Source organism: Trichechus manatus, unplaced genomic scaffold, assembly GCF_000243295.1.
Source record: "Trichechus manatus latirostris isolate Lorelei unplaced genomic scaffold, TriManLat1.0 scaffold00052, whole genome shotgun sequence".
NCBI classification, from domain to species: Eukaryota; Metazoa; Chordata; class Mammalia; order Sirenia; family Trichechidae; genus Trichechus; species Trichechus manatus.
The window spans coordinates 13,851,166-13,870,779 of NW_004443988.1; the positions used below are offsets into that span (position 1 = coordinate 13,851,166).

The following is a 19,614-nucleotide window of genomic DNA, read 5'->3' on the forward strand; positions in this document are numbered from 1 at the left end:
CACATCAACAGATTACAGAAGAAAAATCATGAACATATCAATAGGTGCAGAAAAAGCATTTGACAAAATCCAATACCCATTCATCATAAAAACTCTCAGCAAAGTAGGTGTAGAGGGGAACTTCCTCAACTTGATAAAGAACATCTACATGCATGTGTGACAACTAACATACTTAATGGTGAGAAACTAGATGCTTTCCCTCTAAAATCAGGAATAGAGCAAGGATGGCCTCTCTCACCACCCCTATTCAAAATCGTACTGGAAGTTCTAGTTAAAGAAATAAAACAAGAAAGAGAAATAAAAGGTATACAGATTGGGATGGAAGAAATATAACTGTCTTGTTCACAAATGACCTCACCGTCTGTGTAGAAAATCCCAAAGAATCAACAAAACAACTTCCGGAATAAATAATTACTGCAGGGTACAAGGTTAATATGCAAAAGTCAATTGCTGTTCTATATATACTAAAAAATAAAACAAACCCATCGCCATCGAGTCGATTCCAACTCATAGCAACCCTATAGGACAGGGTAGAACTGCCCATAGTGTTTCCAAGGAGCGCCTGGTGGATGTGAACTGCCAACCTTTTGGTTAGCAGCCATAACACTTAACCACTACACCACCAGGGTTTCCCTATATATACTAGCAATCAACAATTGGAATTTGAAACACCACCATTTACATTAGCACCCAAAAATGAAATACTCAGAAATAAATCCAACAAAATATGAACAGGATCTATATGAGGAAAACTACAAAAGTCTGATGCAAGAAGTCAAAGGTCTGAATAAATTGAGAGATACTCCATGTTCATGGATAGGAAGACTCAATATAAATGGGTATCAGTTCTTCATGAATGTGAATTCTTTCCAACTTGAACTATACAGTCAACACAATCTCAATCAAAATCCCAGCAAGTTATTCTGTGGCTATCAACAAATTGATTCTAACGTTTCTATGCAAGGGCAAAAGACCCAGAACAGCCAATACAATATGAAATAGAAGAACTAAGTCAGACAACTGGCAGTACTCAACTTGAAGACTTACTATGAAGCTACAATAATCAAGATAGTATGGCATTGTCAAAACAATATACCAGTAGATCAACGGAACAGAAGAGAGTGCCCAGAAATAGACCTACACAAATAATCTTTGACAAAAGAAGCCCTGGTGGCACAACGGTTAAGCGATCGGCTGCTAACTGATAGGTCAGCAAGTCAGCAATTCGAACCCACCAGTCCGCGAGAGAAAAGACCTGGCGATCTGCTCCCATAAAGATTTCAGCCTAGAAAACCCTATGGGGCAGTTCTATTATGTCATATAGGGTCACTATGAGTCCAAATTGACTCAACAGCACACAACAATCCTTGACAAAGGAGCAAAGGCAATTCAGTGGAGAAAGGATAAGCTTTTCAACAAACGGTGCTGAAACTGGATATTCACATGCAAAAAAATGAATCTTGACACACCTTTACCAAAAATTAACACAAAATGGATTAAAGGCCTAAATGTGAAAGATGTTCAACATCATATGCCATTAGGAAACTGCAAATTAAAACAATGATGAGATACCCTTACATACCTAGTAGAATCGCTAAAATCCAAAATACTGATGATACCAAATGCTGGTGAGGAGGGGGAACAATAGGAACTCTCATTTCTTTCTGGTGGGAAAACAAAATAGGACAGCCACTTTAAAAGACAGTTTGCAGTTTCTCACAAACCTAAACACAGTCTTACCATACGGTCCAGCAATCATGCTCCTAGGTATTTAACCAACTGAGTTGAAAAGTTATGCCCACAGAAAACCTGCACATGAATGTTTACATCAGCTTTATTCAAAATTGCCAAAATCTGGAAACAACCAAGATGTCCTTCAAGAGGTGAATAAACAAACTGTGGTAAATCCATATAAAAGAATATTATTCAGTGATAAAAAATAAATGAGTCATCAAGCCACAAAAAGATATGGAGAAGCTTTAAATGCATATTTCTAAGTGAAAGAAGACAGTCTGAAAAGGCTACATACTGTATGATTCCAACTCTACGACATTCTAGAAAAGGGAAAACTATGGAGACAGTAAAAAGCTCAGTGGTTACCTGCAGTTTGGAGGCAGAGAGGAGGGGCTTTTTAGGGTCGTGAAACTGTTCTGTATGATGCTGTAATGGTGGACACATGACATTACACATTTGTCTAGACCTACAGAACCGTACAACTGTAAGAGTGAACCTTAACAGAAACTATGGACTTCATTTAATAATAATGTAATGATGATATATCAATATTGTTTCATTAACTGTAACAAATGCACCATACTAATGCAAGATGTTAACAATAGGGAGACTGGGGAGGGGAGAAAATGGGAATGCTCTGTATTACTGGCTCAACTGTTTGTACACCTGAAACTGTTATGAGAATAGTCAATTAAAAACACACAGAAACACACACTAAGTAGTGTGACACATGGGAGATTACTGCAGAGCAAGAGCAGCTACCGTGAAGACAGTCCTTGTGTTTCAGTTTCAAAATTTTATTATCTTGTAGATTCTTACTGAATCAGTGTTATTTTAGTATAATACATACAGATAGAATGCAACATATGCAGGGTACTGCATACTAAACTGTGGTAAACGTATATGTTTGCAATTTTTGTCAAATCTGTGTACTTGTATATTCAGACATCCTCCCTCTTTCTCCTTCCCTCCCCACTCCACATAAGCACTATTCCCAGCTTAGCTCCTGCACCATGTCAGCACCAAAAACAGCACTTCATTCAATAAACTTTAAATCTGTCAGGGGAAGACACAGTAAGGTTAGTGCTTACCCACCTAAATCTCAACACTGAGTGCCTTCTCTGTCTTGTTCACTGTTGTATCCCCTTTTCCTAAAATAGCTTCTGGTATATAGAATATGCAGTAAATATTTGTGGATGAAGAAACTAATAGCTTTAAAAAATTCTCAGTTAAACAGTTTATCAAATTGGAAATGATCTCATCCATTAAAAATTGTATCAAAGAATACCAGGCCAATCTATTTAAACACACGCAAAACTCTAACAAATAACGTTTATTTTTCTTTTACATATGTATTTCGCAGCCTGAACATCACACTGCCGTCAGAGAAAGGTGCTTTTATGCCATTATACTTTACTACTTACCAACAGGCATTAAACATTCTCATTAACATGATGAGACAATTTGCTGGTAAACATTTAAACACAGAGACATTGGTTTCAATATTGCAAGAACATATTTTTGGTCAAAACCAAAGAAATACATCAAAATATGACAACACTGGCTAATATTTTACAAGCAAATAATATTTAACTCTGCATAGTTTATACAATAAGCTGTGGTAATAAATAATACCACCAATCTCATCAACTATTAAATGGCCACAAAAAGCCTAACGTTCACTTTAATTATGATATGAAATGCCATACTGGTATAGTTTCAACCTAGTCTTAAAATGTTGTGGGTTTAACCTTGAATACATGAAAAGAAAAATACTAAACTGGACTAAGAAGGTATGTTTTGGTTAGCTACAAATATGCATGTTCATTCATGTATTACATTCCTAACATGAAGGCAAATATTTAAATAGAGAAACTAGCAGTCCAAAAAATGTGAATGTGCAAATCATGAGGAAAACATTGCATTTAAATTTGCGTTCATTTGCAAGCTACAATATCAGCTCAGTAGAAACACTAACAGGAAAAATATTCAGCAGGAAAGAATGGAAATGACCTCTCAGGGCAGAGGGTCGGTCACTGCGCACTGCTCCATAACAAAGCAAGTTTTTCTGGTGGTCTACAGCTTCTAACATCTTATGACTATCCTGCATTCAACAAAGAAGGAAACTGCAGGCATGCTTCAATCAGTGGTAAGAATAGAAAGAAAACACCTGAATCAGCAACATTTTCTTCCTTAATTTGGTCCAAAGGTCCCTCTTATTACCATAACTTACTAATATCCTAACCACTAACCTCAAATGTTTTCTGAATCAGGTTTGCTAAATGCTGTAAAGAATAGCTAAACTCCATACAATACTAGGTCTGATTTTTTCAGTATGTCAGCATTATAACAAGGTACATGCACAATCATCCTACCAACCTGTATAAGCAATGCTCAGCATAACACCACTGTTTGGATCAGATTGAAATCTACATAGATTTGTGTTGTTTTCAATGTGTTAACTGCATGGAAAGCAGAACTGGTTTTCTCCCTCAATGCCTAATAATTACTGCAGTGTTTTTAAATTGAAATGTGTATAAAAATAAAGCCCCAATCTTTAAGGCTATAGAATGTCAAGAATTCTATTAGGGATGTTAAAAGCATTTGGTAAAACCCTTGTTTTGAGCGTGCCATCTGCACCACAGGAGAAGATCCGATGGCCCTGGATGATGTCAATCTGCATGACTCCAGCCCCAATGTTTCTGAATATGGACTGTTTCGCATGTTCATTTTTAAATGAGTGAATTAGGCCATGGCCCGTCAATCTCCAAACCTAGTTTAAAAGAAAAACACAGAGTGAAAACAAAAATTGTAAATCACTAAAAAAGAAAGAGACCAAAAGCAAAAAACATGGCCTTCACTTTGGTCCAACTGATCTCATTAAATCCTAACTTTCCCATCCACTGCCTCTGTCCTAACCACTCATCTACTTGGGAAGTGACAATACCTTCCACAGGATTCAGGTTACTGTCCTTACACTTGGCTGTCCTTTCAAATTCTCTCTCTTCACTCCCTCTTGTAATTTCATATTAACCATATATACCCTAGCTCTAATCCAATTAAATATTTAAGTTAGTTCAATTAAATATGCTCCTAATAGTAGGCAGGCCCTGTGGCAGCATAAAAGAAACCCAGTACTATCTTACTATCTGGAAATCTCTCCTCAACTATTCAAAACAGAGTCAAGTACTAGGGGTGGGGCGAGAAGGTTCTGAGGAGCCAAACTGATGTCACCAGAAAATGCATGTATTAATTAAATTCATGTACTTTACTCAACGCAGAGTTCTTTTAAGACTTTTTAACAACCTGAGAGTCTAATGAGCTTGATTATGTGGTTTTCTAGATGATAACAGTTTAGAAAGAGCCACACAGAAGTAGGTGGTGGGGTAGGCACAGGGTGTCAAGAGATGCTCAATATCTTCACAAAGCTCAACTTCACGCTCCCATTTTAAAGAGTGGGCTTTTTGTTGTGTTTTGTTTGTGTTTTTTGTTTCTTTGTTTTTGTTCTTTTTTTAACTCAGTATTGGGAGCACACAAGATGTTATTTAGCACGTTCCAACCTCTAGTACTGACTTACCTTTATGTTACCTTCTGCTGAACCTGTAGTAAAATATTCTTCACAGGGATCCAGAGCTAGGGCCTTAATAGCTGAGTCATGTGCCTGGAATGTGTGAATTAGCTGTCTCTGCCTGATGTCAAAAATGCAGACATAGCCTTTCCTGCCTCCAGAGATGAGGAGTTGCTGTTTTGGTGCATATTGCAGCACCGTGGCACCATGATCATGGCATGTGAAACCTGAAGAAGAAAAACACCAACAGCCTTTCCCAAAACAAGTTTCTTCCTTAGTAATTCTGATAATGTTTAATCCAGATTTAAATAATATCGAAAGTACTGAGCCATTTTTTATTTCTAAGGTACACTTTTTTTTAAAGCCACTGAATTTCTATAACCACATGATTAAAAGATAAAGATGCTAAACAATGCCAGAAAAAAAAATTTTATCCATAACCTCAATCTGAAAACATACACACACAGAGAAAAAGGATGTTTAAACTTTAAGTTCAAACTAAACTGTGCTGCCTTATAAGAAGTATGTGGAAGTAAACAAGCAGAGGAGACCAAACTTCTCAACGATACCTTTGGCCATCTCACTAATACCCACCAATGACTCACATTTACCCTAGCCTAGTATTGTCCCATACATACACCCTCATCAAAAGTACTTCTCAACTAAGTAGCTGACCGTCAGTTACACTATGTGAAAATGGCTAGTTCCAGTGTAAGCATGGAACACTTTTTTGGTAGCGTTATGTGGAAGAGAGATCTTCAGGACACCAGTGTGGCAATAATTCTTAAGCAAAAGGAATAATACTTAAATGATATTATTCCTATTTCTAGCTCTTATCATAAGGCAAATCTTTGTTTTATTTTGTGGTCATGTTTAATTTTTTTTAAGTATTATCTTCTTTCTGTTGAGCCTGATGGATATTTTGCAACTAATTTCTTAAACGCCCTAGTTAGTAGCACCACTCTCCACAACATAAAGGCTAGCTGGATATCTATGACCATGCATATTTACCTTAGCAAGGTAGGCAGACAATCTAATTAACCTTTAGAATTCTTAGTCATTCATTCTAAATATTTCTCCATTCTCAACCCATGAATGAACACCTACTGGATTCGCTAATTAAAAGAAAACCAGGAAAGCATTCTTCCGCAGAGTACTAGAAGTCACAGACCTTAACTCACTCACCATGAATGAGGCTGTTTCCAGGTGATATCAATGTGTCCCAGAGGCACACATTCCTTATAAAGAAAGAAACAACAACAGAAATAGCTGTTCTGAGTTATTGCTAGGAGCAAATTTTGTATTCAAGTATTTTTACTTATGGAATGTTATCTTTTTTGTTCACTCACGTTTACAGAGCAGTGAGTCTCAATTTCTAGAAACTTGTCCTTTTCCAACCACATAGTTCTGTCTCACATTGTCCCACCTGTCTCTCCATGCCCCCCACCCCTCCGCTCCATCTCTTCCATTAGCACTCCAAGAAACTGTGATAGGATTTCCAGAGCAGAAGGGATGTTTCTATGCCCTCTGGTGGTAACCACTGTGTGTGTGTTGGGGAGGGGTGGTGGGGTGGAGATGAGAGGTGTTCCTCAGGGCATGTGCTGCCCATAAAAACAGTGTAAGTCAAAGAAATGTTGAGAATGATGGCTACAGAGTGTCAAATGCTTACTATTCCTCAAGTATCTGACAAGAGTCACAGCAATTAAAAAAAAAACACGACTAAATAGCTTTGACGTACAAAAGTACACGCGGTACCAAACAGGCTAGACTCCAGTAATTTTTGGTTTTGCTTTTTCTCTTTTTTTTTTTTGGTAAGGAAAACAACTCTGAGATAAGAATTATGTGCCAAAGAAAGTTTTTGTATTCCTGGAGGGTAGGAGGACCCCAACTACATAGAAATTCATACTTTCTGGCAAGAATACCTTTCTACCTAAAATTTTCTTATTTCTTATTTTGCTTCTCTGTCAACCTACCTACTGTCATTGGACTGTCCAGATGTGGCAACTAGACTTGAAGAGGTAATAAATGCAAAGTCACTCGCAGCTTTACTGTGGCACTGCCAACTCTATGGAAAACAAAATGCACCTGATATTATCGAAAAAATCCAATAAGCTTAGGTACGGTACAAACACACAATTCTGCTAATAACATACTATATGTATAGCTAAGAACAATGTTTAAAAACTCAGTCTAGAATAAAGAATTAGTGATATTAAGAGGGTCAGATGTCATTTGCATATCATTTGGCAATTACTTTTTTAAAATGTAGAGTTGATAAAAACATGGAATTAAAGGTTTTATTTTTTAGATTCTGTAGGAAAGGACTAGGACATCGAAGTATCTGAACTCACCCAAGCCATTTAAGTATATTAAGAATCCAGTCACTCAAATACATGTAATACACTTTAAATAATAACATAAATCATAATAAACAATGACAACCCAAGGAGAAAAACTCTTACATATTCATGTGATCTTAGACTGCAGTGTGAGTGACCTAAGTCAAAATAACTTTGTAACCTAAATACCAGCATCTACTTTCTTCTGTGCACCCTGCTCCGCCCCAAGTGGAGCGCTAAAGCAATAATAAAGCAACAGTCGAAAGCTGCCTCTAAATAATCCACAGGCCCACGTCTGCCCAAAAAGGCCCCTGAGGATGTTCCAGCTGCAGGGAAACCATCTGCTGAGCCACGCATGGCTTTTCTTGCTGAATAGGTGGATGAACAGAAATTGGGAGGGAAGGACCTAGCAGGAGGATGTCAGGGTATTTTAAAATAAAACAGACAATTTTTTTTTTCTGTCTGGAATTATCACACTAGTGATCTGACTGAAGGCAAAAGAACACATTTAAGCTTACTTCCATTTCTCAAAAGGCTCTATGATATAGTCCATAATATACTAATTTAAGAGAAATACCTTGTCTCATATACATCTACATAATTAAGAACATACATACAGAGTCTAGAAAAGAAAATTTTAAAGTATTTGGGTAGTCTAGATCCTAGAGGTTCAGGGTTTTCTGTGGAATTAAAACCTATGAAGCCAGAGTCTCTGCCCAGGACACTACCCCGAACACCAAATGAAAGCAGGCTTGTCAGCATCACAAGAACGATTTGAATTAATGAGCAAAGTAGTCTATTGGGATTGGTGGTTTTATAATCAAGTAAGCAAAATTTCTGAGCGAACAGGAATAGGTGGAACTTGTCTGATTCTTAATATAGATACCTAAAATAAATCAGTACAAAATTTCAGCACTAGGAATGAGTTAATGAGTTTTCAGTACGGATGAAAATGTAATAACAATGTATCCTAAGTAAGTGTAATAACAATGTAACCTAAGTAAAACCACACTCAGGAAAGCCTTAGAAAATTTCCAAATGTAACAGTCACCTGTCAAGCAATGAAAAGAAAGGGTTTTCTAAGGTAAAAGACTAGGGAAAGGATGTGTGCCACGCTCCTGGGTGTGGCTGCTGGACAGGACTCTCCCTGCCAACAGGACCGATGAGAGTCATGGCACACGCCCTGGGAGCACAGAGTGATACTCACCATGTAAGGTTTGGGATTTGATGCTGTTTGGTTTACTTGCCAGATACTCAGAAAACCCTCTCCATCTGCAACACCACACTGGAAGAACAGCGTAAACATTAAACACAGCTTGTCAGCATTCCCAGTAAAATGTAAAAACATTTATGGAAAGGAGAGTCACTCAGACCCAACTTAACTAACATTTCCACTACAGCTACATTTCTGTTGCTGTAGTTCCCAAGAAAGTCGAAGTCCAATAAATTCCCTATCACCTTTTAACTGCTTTTCCACACCCATTTCATTGTTTTCCTCCAGCTTTCTGTGGTGGAATTTAGTGAAAAACTGAAGACTTCTCTGGAGTGCTGACTGCCTGTAGGCATCACCAGCACACAGGGCAGAGTTCTTCACACTTACAGAGAACTTCACTATCTTTAAGCGGATAATTAATTAATTCACACTCAATTTTGTGGATTTATGCATCTATTGAGAGAAAAGGTGGTATATGAACAGAGATACCGACAAACTGCCTGCTCAGCTTAAATCCAGGGTCACTGAATTTGTTTTTAGATGTAGTTTTACTAATCATTGACTCATAAATACCCACAGTTATTTTCAGATGAATTTAGCAGTAACCCCCAAGAACTAACCTTGTTGCCTTGTGAGTTAAAATATAATCTGGTAACTCTTGCATTGCCTGCCTGGCGGAAGCACACAAGCTGCTGAGGCCGGGTCCATTCAAACATTCGTACACTGCCATCCTGAGCTCCTGTAAGATCTGAAACGCAAAAGGAAAAGGAGAAAATAAGAAATTAAAATGCTAACAAAAGAGCTCCAATATTTTCCACTCTATAAATCAAGAAGGCAGAGGCTACTTACTACCCTTGGATCCTAAATAAAATACTTACAGTACTGATGGACTGGGTGTGAAGTCATTCGCTTAACATTGTGTAGATTCCTTTTCATAAGCTTTAAAAGAAGATAATAAAGGAGAGATGAGGAAGGAAATGCTTCAGGTCAACTCTGATATATTTATTCTCTTACAACTTGACTATTACTGAAATAAACTCTGTTATAACATAGAACACTTGTCTGACAGGCTGAGGAAGCAGTCACTTACTGGTGCAGCCCTGGCCTGTGTCAACTGTGAGCTGACCAAGCAGCTTCATCTACTGGAAAAGGGAACTCTCCTCCAAGTGCCCCTCCCTGAGGGCAATCAGGAGTATCTCCAGATTCGTCAGGGTGGAACATCAGAATTGGACCCCTTCAACTACAGTGAACATCAAGAATGCTACTGATGTACTTTTCAAACACTTAGAATAAACATGAATTCCTCTTTGACTTTGCTTTACCATCCTGTGTCTCAGTTTGCTCATCTATAGAATGGGAGATAATTACTATTACTATTACTATCTAGGGTTGTTGTGAGATATAGCATGTGCCTGGCACAAAGAAACTCACAATAAATGTTAGCTAGTATTATTATGGTGTATCCACTTGTCATTGCCCCTGATCTTTGGGATCATGCCTATGTCATAGTGATTTCAACTCATTTTTGAGGGAGTCCACACCCAAAAGCATATCTAATAGTAAATAACATACCACACTAGCTCCAGTGCTAGTCTGTCCACTGCCCAGCCATGGCAGAGAGGAAGGTGGGTGCACCTGAATTGCTGAACAGGATGCTGCACTGGGCTGGTAAAGAGTTGTAGTGGAACCACGATAATCAACATCATCTGAACTGTGAAGAACATTGCTGTGTTACTGTGAAACGTCCATTTTCTCTGAACACAAATTCCATTTACAAAGCTTCTTACCAGACTACCCAGAGGACATTTTTCATTTAAAAAACTGAATAAATAGCCACAAGAAAAACTTACGTCAGGTCCTAATCATAGACAATTTTAATGTCGCTTTCTAGGTCCATAACTTTTTTCCTTTAGGCAAACTATAAATTTAGTCTAATGTTGTTTAGGGGAAACTTTATTAATGTACAAGTTGTAACAAATGGTTTTTTTTTTTTTGAAGTATTTAACACTGATTTTCTTTTGATCATACATAGAAACAGATTATATGTTCTCTTCAAGTACAGATATCCCATGCATCAAATCAATAGATTTTACAGAAATTCAAGATTAAAGATTTCTTAGAGTAGCATACTAATTAACTTGCCATCACATAAAAATGTAAAAGTAATTTTTATAATGTAATATATCATATTACATGGTTACATCTACTCTGAAGTGTAATTTTGAAGCCTCGTTATATTTCATATTACACGGTTACATCTACTCTGAAGTGTAATTTTGAAGCCTAGTTATATTAGATGCTAACAAAAGAGAGAATTCAACAATCTAAGCAGCTATCATGGCACCATTCCCAGGCACATAAAATTTCAGAGTCTGGAGAAAAGCAAGAGAGAAGGCACACAGGGAGGAGAAACCCCGAACGATGAAAACACTGCAGAAGACTCTTGGCGCAGTGTCCATAGCTGTTGAGAAGAAGTATACATTTTTATCAGTAAAAAAGATACGCGGATGAGGTGATAATCAAGAGGAAACACTGTGAAATTACTCAGTAAATGTGACTCATCAATTGGTTTAATTAATCTATTTATATATACTACTTTTTGCTTTAATTATCCAGATCAGCTGAATTTACTGAATATTGTATAATTCCTGACATTTCTTTGAGTCAAAGTGGCAGCTGGCATTAGGCTCTGGTGTCAGGAATTATTCTGACTCAAACACTGTGAGCAGTTTAGAGTCTAACAGGAAAAGTGTGAGTAATTTGGTCATCAAGGTAGGCAGAGCATTTCATTGGTAGCTAAACCAGTTATGTTTGTCTTCTACCCAGGTAAAAGGAGATTTTCAAGATAATCCCATTTACGTGCATAACCATTTAACTGGTTCTTTTTTGAGAAAACTACATTTAAAATTGACTACATAAGAAAAACAAACCTTTTGGATTCTCTGTCATATTCTTCCCCAATCCATATATATGACTGACAGGCCAAGAGGGAAGTAATGTCAAGTTCTTGAACATCATGTGTTGAAGCCAAAACAATTTCATTAGAGTTTGCCTGTAAAGCAAAGATAGAGTCAACAATTTAACCAATTTCACCAAAAAGAAGAACATTCTTTATAATGACTAAAGCTTTTACCTTATTAACTGAAAACGCCATGATCATATCCGATTCTTTATGAACGACTTTTGCCTTTCCACCTGGATAGCCCAGGTCAGCTTCAACCTACAAAACATTTGTCAGGAGTTTTAGTTGCTGCAGTGTAACTCTATCTAGAAATACGCAATCCCACAAAATTTAAAAGAAGGGTAAGAAGAAAAAGTAGCAGCAACAGGAACAAGAAAAAAGGTGCCAGTAATTTTAGTGGGTAGAAAATTAGCTTTCGAGAATTGGCTTAAGTTCTCTGATGCCCTGTAAGCACCCCAATTACAAAGATTTCAAATTGTGATTATAGGATACTGATTGCCACAAAAGACAGCTACAATAGTTTTCATTAGTAATTTATAACAGCAATACGTCTCTTTTACCTCTTCCAAAAGTGAGCAAAGATACTGCAGTAAGAATGTATATATACCAAACAGCACAGAGTGGAGGAAACAATATAATCAAAAAGAGAAGGGAGCCACACAAGAGATGAAACAAATTTTAAATAAAGATGATAAGATAGGGAATAAAGGAGCGGTTGGAAAGAACAACAGTTAGAAAAGACTGAGGGAGATAGATGAGAGAAAGGTGCAATGGCTTGGGACACATGGAAGGGAATAGGAAGAATTAAGAAGAAGGAAAGATAAAACCACCATGTTTAAAGAACAAATTGGAAAAAAATGACAGTGAAGAGGGAACAGGGAGCAAGAAAAAGAGGAACAAAAGCAAGGAAGAATGAGCCAGGCACAACAGAGCATCTCCTACTCTGGCCACTGAGGTGTGCGGGAGCAATGAGCATTCTGACGAGCCAGCCAGGGGGGCAGGCAGGTCGTGGTTAGTATTAGAGATGAGGGGTTAGCTCCCTGAACTTTAAAGAACAAGCTAAACACAAGGGCTTGGTATACTACCTTGATGTGGGAGTCTTCTGCTATGCAGTTTTGTCTGACCTGCTCCACATGTTCTTCTACAGACTAAATAACACCACACAGTCACAAACACAAAACACATGCTTGAAGTGAAATTATAAAGAGAATGGAAAATTCCAAGCTAAAATGGACATGCTATCACTTAAAGATAGTACAAACGAATTTGTAAGCTTTCCTCTGAAAAGCACAAAATCAAAAAAGAAATTAAACTGAGCAAAATGTGATGGCATCGGATAAACACAACACAAATCGAAAAGGGCAAAATTGAAGTTATGACGACTATTACATACATACAAAAACACAAAACCTATTTCAAAATAAAATTATTTATAAGTTATATAACTTAAAGTTCTAACTTAAACTGTAATCTCTAAAATTAAAACCCTTTTGTATGAACAGATGCACTTTATACTACATATACGCCTTTCCTACAGGGACATATCTCAAATACAAATTAAAACTACTTATTTCTGAACACAAAGTACTGATAATTATAATACCTGTACTCATAAGAAATACAATCCATGAAGAGAGCATGTCAAGGATTAGAATTCATGTCAACCATTTACTATAATCACATGATTTTTCTCCTTATAACAGATAAATGTCTGACAAAATTAGGCATGGGAAAGAAATTATACAAATAACTTGTTCCTGATAGTTAGCAGGGTCGTAAGGGATGGCTACAGACAGAATACAGTGAGGGAAGGGTAAACATATGGAACGGCTCATTAACAAAAGCCAAACTGCTGAAGAATTTATTTAATTAATTAGCTGAGTCTCCCAATTTTATCAATTTCACAAAAATTTGTTTTGTGAAATATTCTTCAATATACTCAATGAGTGAAAATATCTTCTCCTGAATAGATCCAAAATTTCAGCATTTCCCAAGGGAATCTTTTTAAAGTGATTTTTAAACATTAGCCAACATTTTAGCATTTTTAGGATTAGTTTACCAATTAATGAATTCACCAGATTTACCAAATTCATTCATTACCAAATTTCTGTTTAACAACTTATAAAGATAAAGCACTCTTATTGGATGGAGTACTTTTAATGCATTTTACATACTTGTGAGCTTAATGCTTAGTTTTTATTTTGTCTTCTTCACAGCTTTAAATATTTTTTCATAATTAATTTTTTTCTTCTTAATGAAAACAAATTTTTAACATATCTGAATGGTTCAATACAGTAGCCATTAACCATATGTGACTATTTAAATTTAGACTAAATTTTTTTTTAATTACAAATTCAGTCCTCAGGCAGAACTAGCCACACTTCAAGTGTTCAATAACCATATGTGGCTAGTGGCTACTATACTGGACAGCACAGATACAGATTCACATCCTCACAGAAAGTTCTATTGGATAGGACTGAACACGACAGTCAACTCACTGAACAATTAAAAATTCAAAATTTACAAAAGGCTAAATGATAAAAATTCATCTTCCCATCTCAACCCCCATCCATGTACTTCCCTTCCCTGGAGCCAACCAATGCTTATACAGTATTTTAAGAAATGTTCGCTTTATCTCCCTGTTCATGGAAAACCTCTGCTGGAAGAAAATAGAAGAAACCACACATCCTGAGCTGTTAATCCCAAGAGCACAGAGACTGAGGGGCATAAAGATGACAAGACTAAGTGGCAGAAGGAGAGAGAGACTGAGTTAAGGAAGAGAAGAGGAAACTAGAGAGGAGAGAGAAGATTCTGAAGGTCAAGACAAGAGTCTGATGGTCTGAGAGACCTTGACACCAGGCTTCCCACAGCACTCTAAGGCTCTGACAATACAACTGTACAAATTGCTACAAAATTTATTGATACTTATTACATATCTTCGATAAATCATTAAGTTTAATAATTTGAAGAACTAAACACTCAGCCTTCAATGAACTGGCTTTCTGTGAATAAATAAAGCCGTAATTGAGCAGTATCTTTCATTTTCAATCCATTTCTTAAATTCCTACATCTTACAGAATTTGGACTCAGCATCACCTTCAACATAAAGAAAACAAAAATGCTCACAAATGGACCAATAAGTAACATCGTGATAAACAGGGAAAATATTAAAGTTGTCAAGGATTTAATTTTACTTGGATCCCCAATCAACACCCATGGAAGCAGAAGTGAATAAATCAAACAATGTACTTGCACTGGGCAAATCTGCTGCAAAAGACATCTTTAAAGTGTTTTAAAAAGCAAAGATGTCACTTTAAGGACTAAGGTGCACCTGATCCAAACCATGATAATTTCCAATCGCCTCATATGCATGCGAAAGCTGGACAATGAATAAAAGAAGACTGAAGAAGAATTGATGTCTTTGAATTATGGTGTTGACAAAGAATATTGAATACACCATGGACTGTGAGAAGAATGAACAAACCTGTCTTGGAAGAAGTACAGCCAGAATGCTCCTTAGAAGTAAGGATGGCGAGACTTTGTCTCATGTACTTTGGACATGTTATTAGGAGGGACCAGTCCCTGGAAAAGGACATAATGCTTAGTAAAGTAGAGCATCAGTGAAAAAGAGGAGGACCCTCAACAAGATGGAATGACACAGTGGCTCCAACAATGGGCTAAAATGTAGCAACAATTGTGAGGATGGCGCAGAACTGGGCAGTTTTGTTCTGTTGTACATAGGGTCGCTAGGAATCGGAAGCAACTCGACAGCCATCTACCAATAACATCACTAGAGAAAATGCTGTAAACAGTTGCTTAAATGAAAGAGGAAAAGAATTTGGCCTATGATTTCCATAACAACTCCTACATCAATAATTTCAATATCACTGGGTCTTTTGTTACCAAAAAAGCTTACAAGATAGGACCAAAAGAAGGTAGTCCATTCTCCTGCTTCCTCATTTAAGTACATAGTTTTTAAATCCATAGAGAAATTAAGTGATTGTTCATAAAGGCTGGCCACAATTAACATCAAGTGGGTGACTAATAAAAAGAATGAGTATGGTAAGTTCTATTGCCCTAAAAAAACAAACCCATTGCCACTGAGTCGATTCCGACTGATAGTAACCCTATATGCCTGAGGTATGGAAAAAAACAAGGAGCAGTTTTACATTTTACCTTGGGAAACTGAGCCATATGGATTATCCCTCTTAGTTTTCACTTCTCTAAGTGAAATATAATTCATTTTTCTTTTCTCACTGATTTTGTTTGACGGATCTTTAATCACATCTGATACTCTCCTCCATACGCTCTTTAAACTGCCTACTACCTAACTGAATGGCCCCAAATGGACTGTAATGCTCACATAAAAGATCCGTGTAGCCCTCATTTTATACAAGAGAGATCCTTTTAAGTATCTAAAGTGCCATCTCCCAAATTCCCAATTCTTCTTGAACATGTATGGCATTATATCACTGATTTATATTTAGTGTCAAAATAACCAAGCCATGTCAACCTTCTGCCTCCCTTTGTACAAACAAGCTTCCTTCATGTTACATTTGGTATTTCTGTAATTATTCTCTCAAAAATTTATCCTGAATTTGTTGTTTCTAACATTTATCCTGTTCATTTCTAAATGCTAAATAAGTAAAATGCTTTTAAAGGGCAATGCTGTATTTTTGATTAAATAGTATTCAGAGAATCATATTGTAGAGCACATTCCTTTATACCTTAAATTCCCCAAACCATCCATCACAGTGTTTATGTAGATGTAAAATCCCAATGGCAAATATTATAAAGGAAGTACTAACTTCTACTTGATTATACCTGATTTACCAAGTTATCTATGTTGTTTCATTACTATGAAATGAAAATTGCAAGATTTTACCTCAAAAGAAGTTCCCTGTTGCTCAGTAAACTCTATTACCCATAATGTATGAAAAATAATAAGTTCCAAACAAAAAGAATATTACAAAATAAGTCAAGCAGTCACTTCATTAGAAATGTTAAAACTAAACAAAAATTACATTAAAGTATTTTTCTCAAAATACCTCACTCTGCTTTCTTTTCTTAGTGAAAATGTATCTAATAAATGTTTCTTGAAGGACTTCTTGTTTAACAAGGAAATGCCAAAGTCGTTTGACTGGCAGTGCAGAAGAATCCCGGGATCTATTAAAAAAACAAATCACACTATTTTAGTCTACGGAAAATGTGTTTCGTATTTGCAGATATTTTCTTTAAATCTTGTATAATCCATTGCAAAGAAGATAAAGCATTAATAAGCTCAACAAAATTTTACAATTTATTTCACTTTTATTTTCTAGTTCTTCTAAAAATCATTCTTTCAACTAGCAATTAATTTTCTATTAACAGGCTCTATGAATGGATAGGTTAAGCCGTGAGTCAAATAAATTTCTTATTATTCTCTTTTTAAATTATACTTTAGGTTGGCTCTGTTGGCTAAAACATATCACCAATGACTATAAATCATAAAATTAATTTCTAAACAGTCTAAAAAGACTCACTCTTTTGAGTTTATGAGCAATACTCTTAACCATGGCCACTGTCTCAAAAAGAGAATGTTGCTTATCAAAAGGGGCTTAAATTTTAAAAACCTCATGTGTTTACTGTTAAGTTACTGACAAAGGTCAGTAGCATCTTGCTTGCATATGTAGATTATCAAAAATAAAATCTGTAAGAGTTTTTAAAATAACAAAAATACAGAAGTTAATAACAATAAAGGGGTGTGTTTTCCTCATTATAAAATATACCTATTGAATTATAGGCAATACTGGGAAAAATAATTTTCAATCTATATTTCCGATGTTTTCCTTAGAGTAGAAACAGAATTGCAGGTTCAAAAGTTATTAACCTTTTGAAGACCATTGACATTTTTGCCAAATTGCTTTCCATAAAGATTAAACCAAGTCACATTTTCATTAGCATTTTAAGAGCTTTCTTACTTAAATGGAGTATTTTCAGGTTCTAGCATTGCTTTATTTCGAAGAATAGCTGGTCCAGCTCCTACTGAAAGGTCAGTGGGATATGTATTGATGTAATTAGGGGGTGGGCCTTCAAATTGATCCATTTTCTCTTGTAGGATCTGTTCCCAGTTCTCCAAGTTTTTAATCACAGCAATACCTAATGGTGATGTTACAGGCAGCTCTAAAAGGTGATAAAATATATCATTTTATTTTGATAAAAAAATACTGATCATCAATGATATATTTACAAAATCCAAAATCTGAGAGCCAAGACTTCTGAAAATACAAATAAATCTAAAAATGTTAATTTAACACCATTTGGATTCTCTTAACACTTTCAACAAACAGGAAGCCCCAGCTCTCTAAAGTGAGCTGAGAAAATGTCTAGATCCTCCAGTCTAATTTCCTGGTCTTCCAACCTTCTAGGTAGACAGTGATTCTTGCTATAAATTAAAACCACAGACTGAAGTCTAAAATAAACAAGACCTCATAAAATCTCAAATGCAGAATTTTTTTAGTACCAAATGGTCTTTTACATAAATTTTGTAAAGGGAAACTTGATGGTGATTTATTATATTTAAATACCACTAATTTTCAAATTCCAAACTCACCAGAAAATTCCAATCCAGCAATAGGAAAGAAATTCCTGACATTGTGGAGTACCAGCTTAACCACTGTCAAATGGAGTAGAGCCCAGCTGTTCAGGGGGAACGAAAAAAATTCTCCTTAATTGGAAAATAATATCTTGTTTTTTATTTATTCTTTAAAGAAGCTGAAATTTAGAAATATTAAATGTACTGAGAACAGTAAAATTACCACAGAGCTAAAAAAAAACAGATGCTACAGACATATGTTACATTCTATCGACATGGGTTATCTGCACTGTGCAAATTCAACTCTCTCCAGAGATATACCAAGTCTAAGGAAAGGGAGACAGATACAGAACAACAAAACACTGACTCTATCTGTAATTCCTGGATGATTAGCTAAGGGAGAAGAGGGAAGGGAAAAGGCCCAACCTATAGGAAAAAGAAATATCTACTTATTATTATCCTCCAAATGAATTGCTACACAGGAATCTATGAGGGAGATAATTTTAAGCAGAAGCATAGTAATGTTTCCAGTCAATTGTTTAACCCTATCTCCAATCCAGGAAAAAGCTGTTATTGATATTTACTGTACAAAAAATGGCTCCTTTGTAGTTTCTGAAAGAAAAGATACCACACTTGCAATATCTGAAAATTACATGGAAAAATATTTACCACAGTCACATGGAATCTAGTTAAGTTCTAACAGCTCATCAATAAATTCTATATATTTTAATTGTATTTTAGATGAAGGTTTACAGAACTAGTTTCTCATTAAACAATTAGTACACATATTGTTTTGTGACACTGGTTACCAACTCCGCAACATATCAATACTCTCCCTTCTTGACCTTGGGTTCCCCATTACCAGCTTTCCTGTCCCCTCCTGCCTTCTAGTCCTTGCCTCTGGGCTGGTGTGCCCATTTAGTCTCGTTTTGTTTTATGGGCCTGTCTAATCTTTGGCTGACGGGTGAACCTCAGGAGTGACTTCATTACTGAGCTAAAGGGTGTCCAGGGGCCAAACTCTTGGGGTTTCTCCAATCTCTATCAAGCCAGTAAGTCTGGTCTTTTTTTGTGAGTTAGAATTTTGTTCTACATTTTTCTCCAGCTCTGTCCAGGACCCTCTATTGTGATCCCCGTCAGAGCAGTCAGTGATGGTAGCTGGGCACCATCTAGTTATGCTGGACTCAGTCTGGTGGAGGCTGTCATAGGTGTGGTCCATTAATCTTT

General features: G+C 36.3%; 1 protein-coding gene across 5 annotated transcripts in view; it reads right to left on the reverse strand.

Annotated features, from left to right (window-relative positions):
• Positions 1-3,040: 3,040 nt before the first annotated feature.
• Positions 3,041-19,614, reverse strand: part of DMXL2 (Dmx like 2) — a 210,201-nt gene continuing 193,627 nt past the window's right edge. For 4 of the 5 annotated variants that reach the window (XM_023732477.1, XM_012555896.2, XM_023732478.1 and 1 more), the window contains 14 exons: positions 18,409-18,494; positions 17,777-17,978; positions 16,865-16,982; positions 12,902-12,964; positions 11,988-12,074; positions 11,785-11,906; positions 10,427-10,565; positions 9,733-9,793; positions 9,475-9,602; positions 8,849-8,926; positions 7,276-7,367; positions 6,488-6,540; positions 5,312-5,529; positions 3,041-4,507 (listed from right to left, as the gene is read on the reverse strand). In XM_023732477.1, coding sequence (XP_023588245.1) covers positions 4,298-4,507; positions 5,312-5,529; positions 6,488-6,540; positions 7,276-7,367; positions 8,849-8,926; positions 9,475-9,602; positions 9,733-9,793; positions 10,427-10,565; positions 11,785-11,906; positions 11,988-12,074; positions 12,902-12,964; positions 16,865-16,982; positions 17,777-17,978; positions 18,409-18,494 — 1,657 coding nt within the window. In that variant the 3' untranslated portion in view covers positions 3,041-4,297. Of the gene's footprint in view, positions 4,508-5,311; positions 5,530-6,487; positions 6,541-7,275; positions 7,368-8,848; positions 8,927-9,474; positions 9,603-9,732; positions 9,794-10,426; positions 10,566-11,784; positions 11,907-11,987; positions 12,075-12,901; positions 12,965-16,864; positions 16,983-17,776; positions 17,979-18,408; positions 18,495-19,614 lie in introns of those variants that run through there. The other variant, XR_002824321.1, reaches the window with a different exon arrangement.